We start from the raw sequence: 18,460 nt of genomic DNA on the forward strand, positions 1-18,460 counted from the left end.
GAGAGTCCAGAAATGGGCCCACACATATATGGCTAGTTGATTTTCAACAAAACGTGTCGAAACAACTCCATAGGGAAAGAATAATATTTTCCAGTGGTGCTAGGTCAACGGGATATCCACATGGAAAAGAGTGAAGTTGAACTGCTACCTCACACCATAGTCTAAAATTAACTCAAAACGAATCATAGACCTAAATGTAAGAACTAAAACTATAAAACTTCTAGAAACCATAGGAGAAAATCATAGTGACCTTAGGTTAGGCAAAGATTTCTTAAATGGAACTCAAAGAGTACAAAGTCTAAAAAATACATAAATTGGACTTCATCAAAATTTAAAAATTTACTCTTCAAATACACTTTTAAGAGAATTAAAATACAAGCTGCAGACTAGGAGAAAATATTTGCCAATCGTATATCTGATAAAGGAGGACTCATATCCAGAATGTGTGTGTGTGCTCTCAAAACTCAAAAATAAGAAAATAAAGAACCTGATTGCAAACAGCCAAAAGATTTGAACTGACACTTCACCAAAGAAGAAAAATGGATGGTAAACAAATACATGAAAAGATGGTCAGTATCATTAGTCACTAGGGAAATGCAAGTTAAAACCCAGTGAAATGCCACTACACACCTATTAAAACATCTAAAATTTTAAAAACTGACCATCCAACTGTTAGGATTTGGAACAACTGGAACTCTCAGCTCCAGTTGCACAGATGCTGGGAATGTAAAGTGGTACAATCACTTTGGAAAACAGTTTGAAAGTTCTCCAAATGATTAGAGTTACAATGACCCACAATCCCAAAAAAATGAAAGCGTATGTCCACATCAAGACTTGTACATGGGGCCAGCCCCATGGCCTAGTGGTTAAGTTTGGCGTGCTCTGCTTTGGTAGCCCGGGTTCATGGGTTCAGATCTCAGGCATGGACCTACACCACTTGTCAGCCATGCTGTGACAGTGACCCACATAAAAAACAGAGGAAGATTGGCACAGATGTTAGCTTAGGGCTAATCTTCCTCAAGCTGAAAAAAAACCACCTCACAAGACTTGTACACAAATGTTCATAGCAACTATATTTGTAATAGTAAAAAACTAGAAACAACAACCCAAGTGTCCATCAATATGTAAGTGGATAAACACATTGTGGTACATCCATACCAAGAAATGGTACTCAACAATAAAAAGGAATTAACTATTGATATATGCAGCAACCTGGATATATCACAAAACAATTGTAGTGAGTGAAAGAAGCCAGGCTAAAAACTAATTACTTTTTATTCCGTTTATACAAAATTCCATAAAATGCAAACTAATCTGTAGTGACAGAAAGAAAAGCAATGGTTGCCTGTGGATAGTGAGATGACTTTTGGGGATCATAGATATGCTCGGTATCTTGACTATGGTGATGGTTTCACAATGTATACATATATCAAAACTTATTATGTTCTGGGCCAGCCTCAGTGGCCTAGAGGTTAAGTTTGGCATGTTCTGTTTGGTGGCTCAGGTTTGGTTCCTGGGTGCAGACCTACACCATTCATCTGTCAGGGGCCATGCTGTGGTGGCAGCTCACATATAAAAAGAGGAAGATTGGCAGCGGGTGTTAGCTCAGGGCGAATCTTCCTCAGCAAAACAAAGCAAACAAACAAAAAACTTATTATGCTCTGCATTTTAAATATAGGCTGTTTGTTATATGTCAACTATAGCTCAATAAAACTAAAAATACAGTAACATTTTCCTACTTTTTAAAAGAGCTGCATATTTTTACAATTGAAAAACTAGAACACACAGAGAAGCAAGGCAAAAAAAAATCTTGACAATTCCAATCAATTGGAAACAAATATTTGAGAATCAGCTTGCCGAATTCTTCCAAAAAAAACTTTGCTGGGATTTTGATTGAGATCACATAGTATCTATAGGACAATTTGGGGAGAATTGATATCCTAACAATATTGAGTCTTCTGGATAGACAAGCATGTTGTCTGTGAATAGAGATGGTTTTACTTATTTCTAATCGTATGTCTTCTACTTCTTCTTCTTGTCTTATTGTACTGGTGAGAACCTCCAGTCCATGTTAAATACAAGTAGCAAGAACAGATATCCTTGCCTTGTTCTTAATTTTAGGGTGGAAGATTTTATTAAGTATTTTATTCACTATTAAGTATGATGTTAGCTATGTTTTCCATAGTTGCCCTTTATCAGGCTAAGAAAGTCCCTTTCTATTACTAGTTTGCTGAGAGTTTGTATCCTGAAAGGATATTGAATTTCGTCAAATGCTTTTCCTGAATTATTGAGATAATTATATGGGATTTTAAAGATTTGTAGTCTTGTTATAATCACATACTGCATTGACTAATTTTTGGATGTTGAACTAACCTTGAATTTCTGGGATAAATACTACCTGGTCATGATGTTTTACCCTTTTTATATATTGTTGCCTTCAATTTTCTAAAATGTTGTTACAGGTTTTGCAACTGTGTTTATGAGAGATACTCATCTGTAGGTTTTTTTTCTTGTGATGTCTTTATCTGATTTTGGTAATAGGGCAATACTGGACTCATAGAATGAGTTGGAAAGTGTTCCCTCCTCCTCTATTGTTTGTAACAGTTTGTGTAGGATTGGTGTTATTTCTTCCTTAAATGTTTGAATTCATCAGTACAGCCATCATAGTTACTCCCTCTATGATTCTTGAGGATCCTTTCATTTTTAATATTCTACAGTCCTAATAAGGCCCTTGCCATCAATCTTTCTGTTTTAGATGTGTGTCTCTCTCCTTCTGTCTCATTTCTTATCTGTCCGTCTCTGCCTCCTGCCTCTTTCCCATACCCTCTATCAGATGAGTGTCTGATAATCTGAGTCTGTAGGTGCTGGACAGACCCTCAGAGAAAACTGAAGAAACTGTTTCAATTTGTAGTTCTTTCAAGCACTGATGAATTTTGGTTGAAGAGCCACCTGTAATACACCTTAGCTCCTCCAGTAGGTAACTGTCTTTGTCCTAAGCCAGTGGTTTCCAAATCAGTGGGCCATACCCATAGGCCATTAAGTAGAGCCCGGTCAGCCCTGAAGGACTGGGGCAGAAGTTAGAAGGACTGCATTTTCAGACTTGACATGGATACTTCTAAGCGTGAATCTCTCTAGCCCTCAGTCTGACTGTCCGTAAAATTAGGAACTGGATCCCTAGATCTTCTGAGTCCAAAAATGGAAGTAAATAAACAATAGCAGTACAGAGAAGGAGGCCAAATAACCTAATAAGGGGGTAATAAGACAATTTATGTTTTCCTTGATTATTTGACTTTACAATTTTGACATTCAAAAGTAGGTAGCCCATTAAAGTTGGCACGTTTTGAGACAAAGTGTGGAAGGTTAAATATGGGATTTGTTTAGATGTTGAATGCTTGGAAGAGAATGTTTTCCAGTATTGCTGTGCCAACCCAGAAAAACACCACCACATTCTAATGAAGGAAAAAAAAAAAAAAAACACTGGCAGGATCAAATGCCAGGACAAGTATGAAAATACTTTTGGAATTTTTAAATAAAAGCTTGCTGCGAATCTGGAGTAGAGTTCTAGACACAATGGATAGATGGTGAGCAGCTGCCAAAGTAAATGAGCTTAGAGAGGATAAGAGCTGGAAGAAAGAGCTTCTCAACATAGTGTTCACCAGAAAATGTAAAAAGGTTTGGAATCAGTGTCCCTGAACAAGAACATTTAATCTGATTACTAGAAAAATAACTACCCAGCACTTAACTCTGGGCCCTACACAAGGCTAGAGAAATAGTTAATAAATGAAGCTCAGCTGGAGGTCACTCTCCAGTCAGCCACAGAGAGAATGGAGGTTAGGGCTCCTGCCATCTCAGAGTCCAAGGAAGACCAGTGTGTTATATTTCTCCCCTCTGGAGTTCCCTGGCTAACTCCTGAAGTGCCTCCACTTGCCTCCTTTTAAATGTGTTCCACCAATGCTTTCAGTCATTTCACTAAGGTGTGCTGACCACCTGGCCAGATGTGCCAGCATACCATCAGCATAGTCCTTAGCTGCCTGCTACCTACCCCACAGGGCACCCATGCCCTAACTATGCCATTTTGACCACCCTCCACTTATCCCAATTAAGTTAGCCTCTTTACCTGGTTCTGAAGACTCTGAAGAGGGCTGGAGATGGGGCAGAAACAGGGGAATATTTCTGGAACAGAGACTCCAATTCCTAGTGCCATTTTCTCCACTGAGTATAGGGTACAGCAGTTGGATAGCTAAGCCTCAGAACATGGCCTCCTAATCCTATTTGCTATTCTTTCATCATACTGTGTACCTTGTCGGGAAGCAGGGGCTCTTGAAGAGAGCCATCTCTGCCCCCATGTCACTCCCCCTCACCTATCTCTCATCTCCCCTTCCCCAGCTTTGCCCCTTCTTTGGCTTTGCTCCATCATCCCCTCATTTGAGATTTTGTTAGTTCCCACAACAACAGGAATTTGTGGAACCCTGTAATTTATTTGGAGAGTTTGGCTCTTGGAGTATCCTTTCTCCCTTTTTCAACTCAGAAAGAGAGCTCAGAGAGGTTGGCTTTTGGCAGCCAAGGAATGAGGAATCTGGTCTCGCATTTAAGTTCTTTTCTGAGCAATCTCCCTGTACTTCAAAGACATTAGCCTGTGAGCCTGGGTAAGGAGCCAGGGCACTAATTGGGCACTTGAATGAAAAGACTTTGAGCATAAGGAATCTTGAGAGCCAATAGGCCCAGGATGGAGCTGGAAAGGCCAAGGTTCTGCTCTTGTACTGCCCAGGCCCAAGAGAAGCCCAGCTGGCTATGGGTGCTTAGAGGAGGAAAGGAAGGAGTGCCTGCTGAATTTAGACATTACATTCACTTCAGGTACAGGCCTCTTGGGGCTAACTCTCTGGGAGTACCTAACTGAGGGTAGTGGTTGAGGCTGAAGAGAATTCTGGGAATTATAGGATGAGAGCTGTGGATGGTGGGTTTTTACATAGTTCATCCTCAGAGTCGTAGGGCTTTGTTGGACAGAAAGTTTATTAGTCAGAAATTAGTCACTTGCTTAGCACTTAGTGCAGCTTAGGTTGAAAATAATGCTCTCTGCCTGATGGAAAGTTGTAGGGGGCCACCTCTGATTTTGCCAAGTCTGTTTAGAAAGATGTACCTCTACATCTCCTGTTAAAATCTACTTTTCACCCTTTCCAACTCTCCCACATCTCAGCTGCTTCATTGAAATCTCTTTCTCTTTCTCATATGAGAGCAAAGGTAACATGGAGAACAACAAAAAAACTCCCTAACTTTGAGTCCAAGAACTGTCAAGCATTCTAGAAAATCTCTACCCGTGCCTGTATTTTCAAAAAAAGGAAACTGATTGCAAGAAAGGTAAAGGGTAACCAGTAGTGCTCATTTATCATCATCATGGTTGTAATTATCACCATTATTGTTATGACTATTGGTTCTTTTTTTAATATAGTCATCCCTTGACTATTTTTCTCTTACTAAATTTCCTCTGATAACCTTTCCTGCTAACAATCCTTTAAATACTTCCTCGTATATCATGCTATTCTTCTTCAGTCATTAATATAGCTATTAGATTGCCTTTCTTTCCCTTAATATAGGAAATTTTCTTTCACTTGGAATGTCTGACTTCTCGAAAAATCTTTAAATAGAAAATTTTACTCTGGTCTTGAACCATGGAATTTATAAATTTTATTGCCCTATTTTAAAAAAAATGTGTTCCCTATTCTGCTGTGAGATCCTTGAAGGCAAGGACCATATCTCACTCTTTTAGCATCCTCAATGGCTGTAGGATAGCCATGTGTCTGGGCCAGAGAGGATGTTAAATAACTGTTGAATAAATGAATATTATATATGGATGGCTTCATTTAAAAATATACATTTAGCATTGAAAACAATGTCAAGCTACTTTTCTCTATTCCTCCCATGAAGTATGGCTAAAAGCACTGGACATTATAAATAAAACAAATATAAGAAGGTTGAAATGTAGAGAGAAAATGGTCAATGGGCTAGAGACCTCAGAACTCAAAGAACAACACAGCAGTGAATTACCTGAGTTTTCTTTTTGCCTCTTATACCTTAGACCTGGAGTTGAAGAAGCTGGCAACCCAGAAATGCCAACAGGAACAGACAAAACGAGCCCTAAGAAAAGCCTGATTTCTCTAGCCAAAAGACCAGGAAAGGGGCAGCCTAGCAAGACAGAAAACTTTTAGACAATAACTGCTCTACTCCAGCCAAACGCCATGGGAAGAAAATGCATCCCATCTGACCTTTACTGGCAAAGGCCTAGACTTCTGCACTCACCCGGCTGTAACAAGGTACCCCAACCTGCTCCCTGTTCCCATGCAGGGAGGTAGTGTCAGAGTAAAAATGAATAGGGAGCCAGGAATTTCATCCACTCTCAGCAGTAACAAGGCCTACTCTTCCTCCACGGTGTCAGTGAAGACCATGCAGGGAGCCTGGACTTTCACCCCTGCCAGACTGTAACCTCCAACTCTCCTCTCGTTCCTGGAGAGGTGTCAAGGTAGTGAAGGCCAAGTAGGAAACTATGACTTTCAACACTGCTCAGTATAGTATCAATTGAAGAAATGTGGGAAATAGTAATGAGGGACCCCTACTCCTCCAAGCCAGGAAGGTATCAGAGGAAGCCCAGTAGGGATATTGAACACTAACCCCTGCTCAGCAGTAACAAGGCACCCATCTGCCCCAGGGTACCAATGGAGGCTAAGCAGGGAACCTGGACTTCCACCCCCATCTCTTCTACCCCACCTAGGAATAATGAGGTGTTGCCTCGCTGGCACAGTGTCATAGTAAGCCTGCTAAAACATAAGATTTAAATAAGATTCAGAGTCTCATAACACAATGTCCAAAATGTCCAGGACACAATAGAAAATCACTTGTCACACCAAAGACTAGGAAAATCTCAACTTCAATGAGAAAAAATAATCAATTCACACCAACACCAAGATGACACAAATGTTGGAATTATTTGACAAGGATTTTAAAGCAGCCATCATAAAAATGCTTCAATGAGCAATTACAATCATACTTGAAATAAATGAAAAATCACTAAGTCTCAGAAAATAAATAGAAGATATAAAGAAGAAACAAATGGAAATTTTAGAACCAAAAAATACAACAACTGAAATGATAATAATAAAACAAAAACATCACTGGACGGGCTCCATGAAAGAATAGAGAGGACAGAGGAAAGAATCAGTGAACTTGAAGGCAGAACAATAGAAATTATCCAATCTGAAGAACAGAGAGAAAATAAATTGAAAAAAAAAAATGAACAGAACCTCAGGGAACTGTGGGGCTCTAACAAAACATGTAACATTCCTGTCATCAGAGGAGTCTTGTATGGAAAGGAGAAAGAAAGTGGGGCTGAAAAAGTGCTCAAAGAAATAATGGCTGAAAAGTTCCCAAATCTGGCAAAAGATAAACCTGCGGTATCAAGGAGCTGAGTGAACCCCAAAGAGGATGAACTCAAATTAATCTATGCCAAACACATCAGAGTCAAATTTCTGAAATGTAAACACACACACACACACACAATAATCTTGAAAACAGTGAGAGAGAAATGACACTTTAACTTAGGGGAAAACATTCAAATGACTGTGGATTTCTCACCAGAAACCATGGAGGGCAGAAGGAAGAAGTGGCACAACACTTTTCAAGTGCTGACAATAAAGAACTGCCAACCCAGAATTGCATATCCATGAAAATATCCTTCAAGAACGAAGGAGGAGAGGGCCTTTTAAAGGAGGAGGGGGCCAGCCCCGTGGCCAAGTGGTTAAATTCACGCACTCTGCTTGGGTGGCCCAGGGTTTCATCCACTCACATCTTGGGCATGGACCTAGCACTGCTCATCAGGTCAAGCTGAGGCAGCATCCCACATAGCAGAACTAGAAGGACCTGCAATTAGAATATACAGCTATGTACTGGGGAACTTTGGGAAGAAGAAGAAGAAAAAGATTGGCAACAGATGTTAGCTCAGGTGCAAATCTTAAAAAAAAAGAAAAAAAGAATGAAGGGGGAAATCGAGACATTCTCAGATGAAGAAAAACTAAGAGTATTTGTCACCAGCAGACCTAGCCTAAAAGAATGGCCAAAGAAAGTTCTTTTTTTTTTTTTTTGAGGAAAATTAGCCCTGAGCTAACATCTGCCACCAATCCTCCTCTTTTTGCTGAGGAAGACTGGCCCTGAGCTAACATCCGTGCCCATCCACCTCTACTTTATATGTGGGACACCTGCCACAGCATGGCTTGATAAGCAGTGCCGTGTCTGCACCTGGGATCCAAACAGGGGAACCCCAGGCCACCGAAGCAGCACGTGCGAACTTAACCACTGCGCCACTGGGCCAGTCCCCAAAGAAAGTTCTCTAGACAGAAAGTAAACAATAAAAGAAGGAATCTTGGAACATCAAGAAGGAAGAAAGAATAATGAAAAGAGTAAAATTATGAGTAAATACAATAGACTTTCCTTCTTCTCTTGTGTTTTCTAAATTATGTTTAACAGTTGAAGCAAAAATTATAATGATTCCTGATGTGGTTATCAATGTACACAGAAGAAATATTTAAGATAATTATATGAGGGAGGGTGAAGGGACATAAGGGAGATTAGATTTTTACATTCTAGTCAAACTAGTGAAATGTTAACATCAGTAAACCATGGTAAGTTATATATATGTAAGGTAATAGCTAGGCAACCACTAAAAAACGTATACATAGGGATACACTCAAAAGCACTATTAATCAAAATGGAATTCTAAAAACTGCTAAAGGAAGCTACAGGTAGGCAGAAAAAAGGAAATAGAAGAATGGAAAATAGAGGAAACAAATAGAAAAACAAAAATAAAATGACCCTAGCATATCAGTGATTATGTCCATTGTAAATGGTCTAAATAAAGCAATTAAGAGATTAGCAGATCGGATAGAAAAATAAAAAACATACCCCAACTATATGCTGTCTACAAGAAAGTCACTTCAAATATATATCTCCAGGAATTACGCTGGGTGAAAAAAGCCAGTTTCAAAAGGTCACATACTGTATGACTCCATTTATATAACTTTCTTGAAATAATGTTATAGAGATGGAAAACAAATCAGTGGTTGCCAGGAGTTAGGGATGGTGGGGGAGTGGAGTGAGTGTGACCATGAAGATCTTTGTGGTGATGGAATAGTTCTGTATCTTGATTGAGATGATGGTTACACGAATCTACACATGTGATAAAATGATACAGAACTGTACACATACATTGTACCAATGTCACTTTCCTGGTTTTGAAATTGTAGTATAGTTACATAAGATGTAACCATTGGGGGAAACTGGGGGAAGGGTTCCTGGGACCTCTCTGGATTATCTTGACTATTTCTTGTGAATCTCTAATTATTTCAAAATTTAAAACTTTTAAAAAAAACCAAACAGATTAACTTTGAAAATCTGTATTAAAAAAAACCTACAGCTAACTTCATACTTAATGGTGGGAAACTTGCATCTTTCTCACTAAGATCAGGCACAAGGCGAGGATGTCCCCTCTCATCACTCCTTTTCAACATCATACTTTAGCTAAGTTCTAGCTAATGTAGTAATACAACAGAAGGAAATAACGGGTATACGGATTGGGAAGGAAGATATAAAACTGTCTTTGTTCACAGATGATATGATCATCTATGTATAAAATCTGAAAGAACTGACAAAAAACCTCCTGGAACAAATAAACAATTATAGCAAGTTTTCAGGATACAAGGTTAATATGCAAAAGTCAATTGCTTTCCTATATAGCAGAAATGAACAAGTGGAATTTGAAGTTAAAAAATGAATACCATTCACATTAGCACCCCCAAAAATGAAATACTTAGGTATAAATCTAACAAAATATGTACAAAATCTATATGAGGAAAACTACAAAACTCTGATAAATGAAATCAAAGAACTAAATAAATGGAGAGATATTCCATGTTCATGTATAGGAAGACAATATTGTCAGGATGTCAGTTCTTCCCGATTTGATAAATAGATTCAATGCAATTCCAATAAAAATCCCAGCAAGTTATTTTGTAGATATCAACAAACTGATTCTAGAATTTACATGGAGAGGCAAAAGACCCCAAATAGCCAACCCCCTATTGGAGGAGATGAACGAAGTTGGAGACTGTCACTACCTGACTTCAAGACTTACTATAAAGCTACAATATTCAAGACAGTGTGATAGTGATGAAAGAATAGACAGAGCTCAGAAATAGATCCACATAAATGTAGCCAACTGATCTTTGACAAAGAAGCAAAGTCAATACAATGGAGCAAAGATAGTCTTTTCAACAAATGGTGCTGGAACAACCGGACATCATCATGCAAAAAAATTAATGTAGACACAGACCTTACACCCTTCTTACAGACCTAAATATAAAACACAAAACTATAAAACTCCTAGAAAATAACTTAGGAAAATAACTTAGATGACCTTGGGTATAGTGATGACTTTTTGATAAGGCAGATTTCATTAAAATTAAAAACTTCTGCTCTGCGAAAGACAATGTCAAAAAAATGAGATTAGCCACAGACTGGAAGAAAATATTTGCAAAAGACGTATCTGATAAAGGACTGTTATCCAAAATATACAAAGAACTCTTACAACTCAACAATAAGAAAATGAACAACCCAGTTATAAAATCTGGGTATTTATCCAAAGAACTTGAAATCAATGATCCAAAGAGATTTATGCACCCCTATGTTCATTGCAGCACAATTCACAATAGCCAGGATGTGCAAACAACCCAAGTGCCCTTCTACAGATGAATAGATAAAGAAGATGTGGTATATGTATACAACAAAATACTACTCAGCCATAAAAAGGACAAAATTGTCCCATTTGCAACAACATCGGTGGACCTGGAGGGTGTGATGTTAAGTGAAATAAGCCAGAGACAGAAGGACACATACTGCATGATTTCCCTCATATGTGGAAGAAAACAAATACATGGATAAAGAGAACAGATTAGTGGTTACCAGAGGGGAAGGGGGTTGTGGGGTGGGCAAAAGGGACAAAGGGGTACATACGTATGGTTATGGATAAAAATTAGACTACTGGGGGTGAGCACGATGAAGTGTATTCAGGAATTGATAAACAATAATGTACACCCGAAATTATACAGTTATAAACCATTATAATCCCAATAAAAAAAATCAGCCAAAGACCTTAACACACACCTTATCAAAGAAAATATACAGATGACAAATAAGCATATGAAAAGATGCTCAACATCATATATTATCAGGGAAACGTAAATGAAAACAACAAGATACCACTACATATCTATTAGAATGGCCAAAATCCGGAACACCAACAACACTAAATGCTGACAAGCACATGGAACAACAAGAACTCTCACTCGTGGCTGGTGGGAATGCAGAATGGCACAGTCACCTTGGAAGATAGTTTGGCAGTTTCTTACAAAACTAAACATATGATTTAGCAATAGTGCTCTCTGGTATTTAACCAAGTGAGTCGAGAACGTATTCTACACAGTAATTTGCATATGGATGTTTATAGCAGCTTTATTCATAATTGCCAAAATGTGGAAGCAACCAAGATGTCCTTCAATAGGTGAGTTCATAAATAAACTGTGGAACATCCAGACAACAAAATAGAGTAGTCCTCCCTTGTCTGTGGGGTATACCTTCCAAGACCCCCAGTGGATGCCTGAAACTGCAGATAGTGCCAAACCATATATATACTATGTTTTTTCCTATACATACATACCTATGATAAAGCCTAATTTCCACATTAGGCACAGTAAGAGATTAAGAATAACAAAGAATAAAATAGAACAATTACAATAAAAATTACTGTAAATCTTAGCAACCGCAGCATATGATTTTTTCTCTTTCCTTAAGTCCTAAACTTTCACCTTTTCACTTAAAGGAAGCACTTTACAGCCTTTCTTTGGCATATTCTAGTTGCCAGCATCACTACCCTTACACTTTGGGGCCGTTATTAAGTAAAATAAGGGTGACTTGAACACAAACACTGTGATACCACAACGGTCGATCTGATAACCAAGATGGCTACTAAGTGGTAGCATATCCAGCGGGGATATGCTGGACAAAGGGATGATTCACGTCTAGGGCAGGACAGAGCAGGACAGCACGAGATTTCATTATGCTACTCAGAATGGCGTGCACTTTAAAAGTTATGAATTATTTATTTCTGGAATTTTCCATTTAATATTTTCAGACCACATTTGACTGCAGGTAACTGAAACCGCAGAAAATGAAACCGTGGATAAGGCAGGACTACTGTATTATTCAGCACTAAAAAGAAATGAGCTCCCAAGCCACGAAAAGACATGGGGAAACCTTAAATGTATGTTGATAAGTGAAAGAAGCCAACCTGAAAGTCTATACACTGTATAATTCCGAATATATAACATTCTGAAAAAGACAAAACTATGGAGACAGTATAAAGATCAGTGGTTGCCAGGGATTAGGCGGGATGAACAGACAGAGCACAGAGGAGTTTCAGGGCAGTGTAACTGCTCTGTATGACACCATAATGATGGATACATGTCATTAACAAAAAATGCTATATCAAATATAATTTAAACTTTCTTTGACTGTACAAAAGATACGTTCAAGCCCAGTCATCAGTTTTCATTGTATTGTAGATATTCAGAAGGGCCAAATAATGGTGAGTCCTAGTTTACAAAATGTCAGGAAGATGATTTACCGAATTTAAGTGTCTTTTTCTTCTTCGATGATATACTTGAACTATTTTCTTTGAAAATTTGGCCAGAATAAAAATACATACATCATAAATGAGGTCTCCCACTGGCACTTCCTGCTTCCCTGCCCCCTCTCCTCTTTTTATAAAATCAAATTTATTGAGGTATAATTTACAAATGGTAATATTCACCCTTTTTATACGCACAGTTCTATGAATTTTAACAAAAGAATACCATCGCTAGAGTTAAGGATTAGCAGACATTTGGTCCTGTCCAAAATGTCCATGGGCATATTTGCTTCATGCCAAATGGTTTTGGACAGGACCAAATATCAAGGATCTTTTGGCATGGACCCGATGTTTCCATGGACATTTTAGACAGGACCAAATACGACCAGATATCAAGGACTTTTTGGCGTGAACCAAATGTCTGATGGACATTTTGGACAGGACCAGATGTCCTGCAAGGCGGTTAAGATATATAACAATTCATCACTCCGAACATTTCCCTGGTACTCCTCTATAATAGATCCTCTCCCCCCACCCTTTCTCCCAGCACCCACTGATCTGTTTGTCCCCATAGTTTTGCCTTTTCCAGAATTTCATATAAATGGAATCATTTGTGTCTGGCATCTTTCACTGAGCATAATGCCTTTGAGAATTGTCCAAATTGTTGCCTGTATCAATAGTTCATTCCTGTTTATTGCACAGTTGTATTCCATTGTATTAATGTATACCCATTTGTTTATCCATTCACCAGTTGAAGTATATTTTGAGTTCTTGCCAGCTTTTGGCAGTCATATAAAAAAAAGCCGTTATAAACATCTAGGTACAGGTTTTCACATGAACATAAGTTTTCATTTATCTTGGGTAACTACCTAGGAGTGGGATTTCAGGGTCACATGGTAATTGTGTTTAACTTTGTAAAAAGCTGCCAAACGGTTTACCAAAGTAGGTACGCCATTTTGCATTCCCACCAGCAGTATATGAGATTTCCAGTTCCTCTACGTCCTCACCAGTACGAAGTATTGTCATTTTTTAAAAGCCTTTTTAGTGGGTGTGTAAAGGTATCTCATTGTGGTTTTACTACGCATTTCTTGAATGATTAATGATATTGAACATCTTTTCATGTGCTTAATTGCCATTCATATCATGTGTTTGTGTGTGTGTGTGTGTGTGTGTGTGAAATGTCTTTCCAAATCTCTTGCCCATGTTTTAAACTGGATTGTTTGCTTTCTTCTTATTGAGTTGTGGAAGTCAACTCACACTTGTATTCTGGGTACCAGTCTTTTATCCGATGCGTGTGTGGTAAATTTCTTTCCCAGTCTGTGGCTTGCCTTTTCATTTTCATAACCGTATTTTTTGAAGAGCAGAAGTTTTAAATTTTTGTTAAGTCTAATGTATCAATATTTTCTTCTGTGGATCATACTTTTTGTAAATATCTATGAAATCTTTGCCTCACTAAAGATCAGAAAGATTTTCTCCTATACTTTCTTCTAGAAGCTTTCTAGTTTTAAGTTTTACATTTAAGTCTATGATCCATTTGCTTTAATTTTTGTATATGGTGTGACTATTGGCATTTACAAAGCTCTCTTATACATATTATTACATCTGATCATCATTAAAAAAACTTTGAGGAAAGCACATCAGGAATTTGAATCCCCATTGTACAGATGAGAAGACTGAGGATTAAAGAAGTGGTGCTGTGTGACTTGCTCAAGGTCTCACAGCTGATAAGAGGTAAAATTGCAAGGTAAGAGGTAAAATTATTAGGACAGGTCAGGTCTCCTGCTGTTCCAGGACAGTATGTTTGGAGCCAGGCAGCTAGGGCTCAAGAAGGTACCCCAGCAAAGCAAAGATTCCCAGTGAGGATCTGAGCAGAGACGCAGACGGTGGACTAGCCTTGACCTCACTCAGACTGCACTCTTCTGGCCCACTTGGGGATCTACAATTGAAGAGATCCAGAAGCTGGCCTGGCACCCTGCTCAGTTGACACTCAATGAAGGCATTTTGATGATGATGATGATGAAGATTTGGGCCGTGTTCAGAGGAGAGCTCTGAAAGTAATTACAGAGTTAGAAATTAATGCTAAGAAGAAAAGTTAAGGGAACTAAGATTATTTAGCGTGGAAAAAAAGAACCCAAGATAAAACTTGATAACAGCCTTCAAACAAAAAAACTTGGGCTTTCTTTCTGAGGGCCGAACAAGGGGAAATGGGCTGGAAAAATCTAAGTAAAAGGGCAAATTTCTTCCTCCCTGGTGAGGATTGTTACAGACACTTAAGAGCCTTTAGAAACAGAACAAACTCCTCTTATTTGAGTTTAGAGTCAGGGATTTGCCAAACACGGACTCTGATAAAGGATTTCAGAATGAGGGTTACATGACCCTCTTAAACAGTGTCCTGAGAAATCTTTGAGTAGCTCCTGAACCTACGCTGTGTCCTCGTACAATTTTAGGAGGCCTTTGTCTGTGGCATTCTTTGCTCCTTTGTCTTAGCATCTTCACAGGACTGTTCCAATGACCAAGACAAGACTTATCTTAGCTCCTGAAGGCTCCCATGCTCCTTGGCTCTGAAGCCAAGTAGCCCAGTGCCTAAGGATATAAATCCAGCTTAGCATCCCTGGAAGGGCCTGAAATATTGGCTAGTCCAAATCTGACCCCACTGCTCAAATCTCCCATTCTATCTATATCCAGCCTCTGCTATGATGGGAGGCTTCATTTACCCCAGTAGAAGATAGAATACAATGAAGTTCGGACTAGGAATAAGGAGAGTTGGGTTTGAGTCCCAGATCTGCCACTATCTTGCTGTGTGATCATTGATAAGTCCCTTCACATTTTTCTGGACCTGTTTCTTTATCAGTAAAATGGTAGTGGAGGAATCTCTTTGTTTTAGTTTGTGTTGGTTTAACTGCTGCAACAAATGGCCCTCAAAAATTCAGTGGCTTAAAAGACAAGAAGTTTCTTTATTTCTTATGTAACATTCAGGACAGCGGTTCCAGATTGGAGAGGGAGGGGAAACTTCACTCCATGTACTTATTCAGGTACCGAGACAGAACTGATGGCAGTCCTGCCAGTCTTAATGCACAACTTCCAAGGTCACTCTGCAGTTGTAGCCCACAGGGAAGCAGAAACCTCATGGGAGCTTTTTCATGGCCCAGGCCTAGAAGTGGTGCGTATCACTTTTACCCACATTCTAGTGGTCAGAATTCGGTCATATGATCATACCAAGCAACCAAAGAGGCTGAGAAAAGTAATGTAGCTGTATGGTAGCTAGTTGGAAGGCTCCATCATAGACTTAATGATCTCCAAATGCCCCCTGCCTCAGCTCTGATGTTCTGGGGGTGTTTATAAACTAGACTCCTGGTTCTCACGTTGCCTTTGAAAATTGCCTAACCTCTCTGACCATTGGGGGCTAGCAGGTTGGCAGTGCAGGCCAATGCAATGTCCCTTGTGAAACGCCAGAGAAAAAGAAATGAAATACTAGCCGTACCAGCAGGTACCATATTAAGCTAAGGTGTCTTTGTGCTTCTTTTCTCTGCAGCATGGGTAGGAGCCCTCTCAATGGGCATGATCTTCTTCTGTTCTCCCATTGTGAGTATATTCACTGATCGTTTGGGCTGCCGAATCACAGCAACTGCGGGGGCTGCTGTCGCTTTCGTCGGCCTCCATACCAGCTCCTTCACCAGGTAAGACTAGGAGTTGCTGGCCATTTGTCCAAGGCTGAGGGTTAACTTCTTTCTGGGCTTCAAGTAGGGACACTTCTCATTGCAGAATTCCTTGTGGCCCTTTCCATGGAGGGTACTCAAAGACCCTGCTCCCAGGAATCATTGTGCAATAGGACTCACCTAGGTAATGTCCCCAGGACACATTGGTAGGAAAGAGCCCCCCAGAAGACCCAAGAGTTCCGAAGTGGTGGGAGGAGCCTAAGCCTGGGTGTTCATACAGCTGGGCCCAAGTCCAGTTTTGGCCACTGAATGGCTATAGAACAACTGATGAGTACCATTCCCCTCTCTGGGCCTCAATTTCTGTATCTGTATCATGAGGGGATTAGACCAGATGGTCTTTTCAGGTCTCTTCCAGCTCTGCCCTATTCCCCTTCGATGTGCCACACACCTCATGACCTCACCTGCCTCCCGGGAATGAGTTTCTGGAGTGAGCCCATGTGAACAACTACCATTTCAGGGTTCCTAAGGGAATCTTACATTGAGAAAAAGGTCAGCTGAGCCCAAGGCTGTTTAGCATTTTGGGCCTCTTTCCAGGTATTTCTGGCTGCTGATGTATAGATGATTTGGGACAGATAAAGATTCATGTCTTGGGCATGAGAAGGGATGTTTAGCAGCATCACTCACTGAGGCATAAACCCAGCACCCAGTTAGGCCTGAACTCTGGTCCTGTTGGTCCCCCTGGCAGAACTTGGTAATGTCAGGCAAGGAGCAGGCTACAGTTCATTTTCTGCTTTCTTTCTGCCATCCTTGCAGAAGCATGTCTGTAGGGGAGGGGAGAAGTAAAAACCCTCCATCACAGCCTGAGGAATATGGGATTCCTAAGGAACTCTATTGACTTTCTGCCAAAGACACTTTGGAAGTTATGGTACACCCTACTTCCAAACTGCCTGGGCTGGTGTAGGAGAATGCCGTCCTGGAGACACAGCTAACTTGTCAGAGCCTTGCTTTCTGAGTTTGCCTCCCCAGAGAAGAACCATGGTTATGCTCTCTAGGCCTAAGTTTCCACTTGAGAGGAGCTTGTTAACTGTGTTCTGCCACAACTGTGCCCTGTGAGGGTGATCCAGCTTTCTTTATGATTTGAGCATTTCCAGCTACCCAGCCTATCCTCCAGCAGAGCTTGAATCTGGCCTGCAATGGTTTCTTGGCTCGATCCTATCCAACTAGAACAGAGGAGGGGAAAACCATGTCCTGCCTGTAATCTGCTCAGCCCTCCCAGGGCAAGAGTTTGCAACCCTTTTAGGACCCCTCTGGTGGTCAGCCTCATTTGCCTTCAGCAAGCTGGTGCCTGCCTCCTTGTGGGAATGAGGTAGGCCTCAGAAGTGGCTCTAGTCTCAGCAGTACACAGCAGAGGCCTGTTTTTTAAGGCTGAGCAGAGCAAAGTGTAAACAAATTAGCAACATACGGATCCCATTTCCCTTCCAATCCACATGAGCTCAGTTACAGGAGGGGAAGGAGCTCAGATGTGTTTTCTTCTGGCACTCTCCTTTAGGCACATTGGAGTAGGCGTTCTGTTCTCCAGCCTCAAAGCCCTTCACTCACCCCCTTTGCTCTTTCTGTAAGAACATCTTCAGAGCCAAAAAACTTTCTGGATGGCTTCACGTCCAGTGGAAAAATGGTTCTACTTGTGGCTAGAGCTCCAAGTCATCCTTCCTGTTGTCTGAATCAGGGCTCTTAGTTCCTTTGGATGGCGTGAGGTAGGGCAGAGCGCAGACAGAGCTAGGGAGGCCTTGGCAAGCCTACTCAGGGGCTTCCTGCCTTGGGGCCCAGCTAGAAATTGATCCACCACACTGAGCTGAATCCCATGCTTTGCCCTCACCAGCCCCCTCCCCGAAGGTCTCCCTTAGATCTTTCTAACTCCTCTCTCTTAGACAAGGTCCCCAGCCCAAGCCAATCCCGAAAGGTACCTAGAATATAATGGAAGTAGTCCCCAAGGAATCTGACAGAAGAGGAGCAATTGGCTTAGCTATGTGTTCCAAGTGGAGGCAACCCTTTTGAAACCAAAGCCCTTGCTCGTATCCAG

The 18,460-nt window shown here is 40.3% G+C and overlaps 1 protein-coding gene across 2 annotated transcripts in view; it reads left to right on the plus strand.

Moving 5' to 3' along the window:
- SLC16A2 (solute carrier family 16 member 2) overlaps positions 1 to 18,460 on the plus strand; it is a 96,291-nt gene that overhangs the window by 68,013 nt on the left and 9,818 nt on the right. For both annotated transcript variants that reach the window (XM_014827413.3, XM_014827414.3), the window contains exon 2: positions 16,257 to 16,401. In XM_014827413.3, coding sequence (XP_014682899.1) covers positions 16,257 to 16,401 — 145 coding nt within the window. The remainder of the gene's footprint in view (positions 1 to 16,256; positions 16,402 to 18,460) is intronic.

The sequence above is a fragment of the Equus asinus genome, chromosome X (genome assembly GCF_041296235.1).
Source record: "Equus asinus isolate D_3611 breed Donkey chromosome X, EquAss-T2T_v2, whole genome shotgun sequence".
NCBI classification, from domain to species: domain Eukaryota; kingdom Metazoa; phylum Chordata; class Mammalia; order Perissodactyla; family Equidae; genus Equus; species Equus asinus.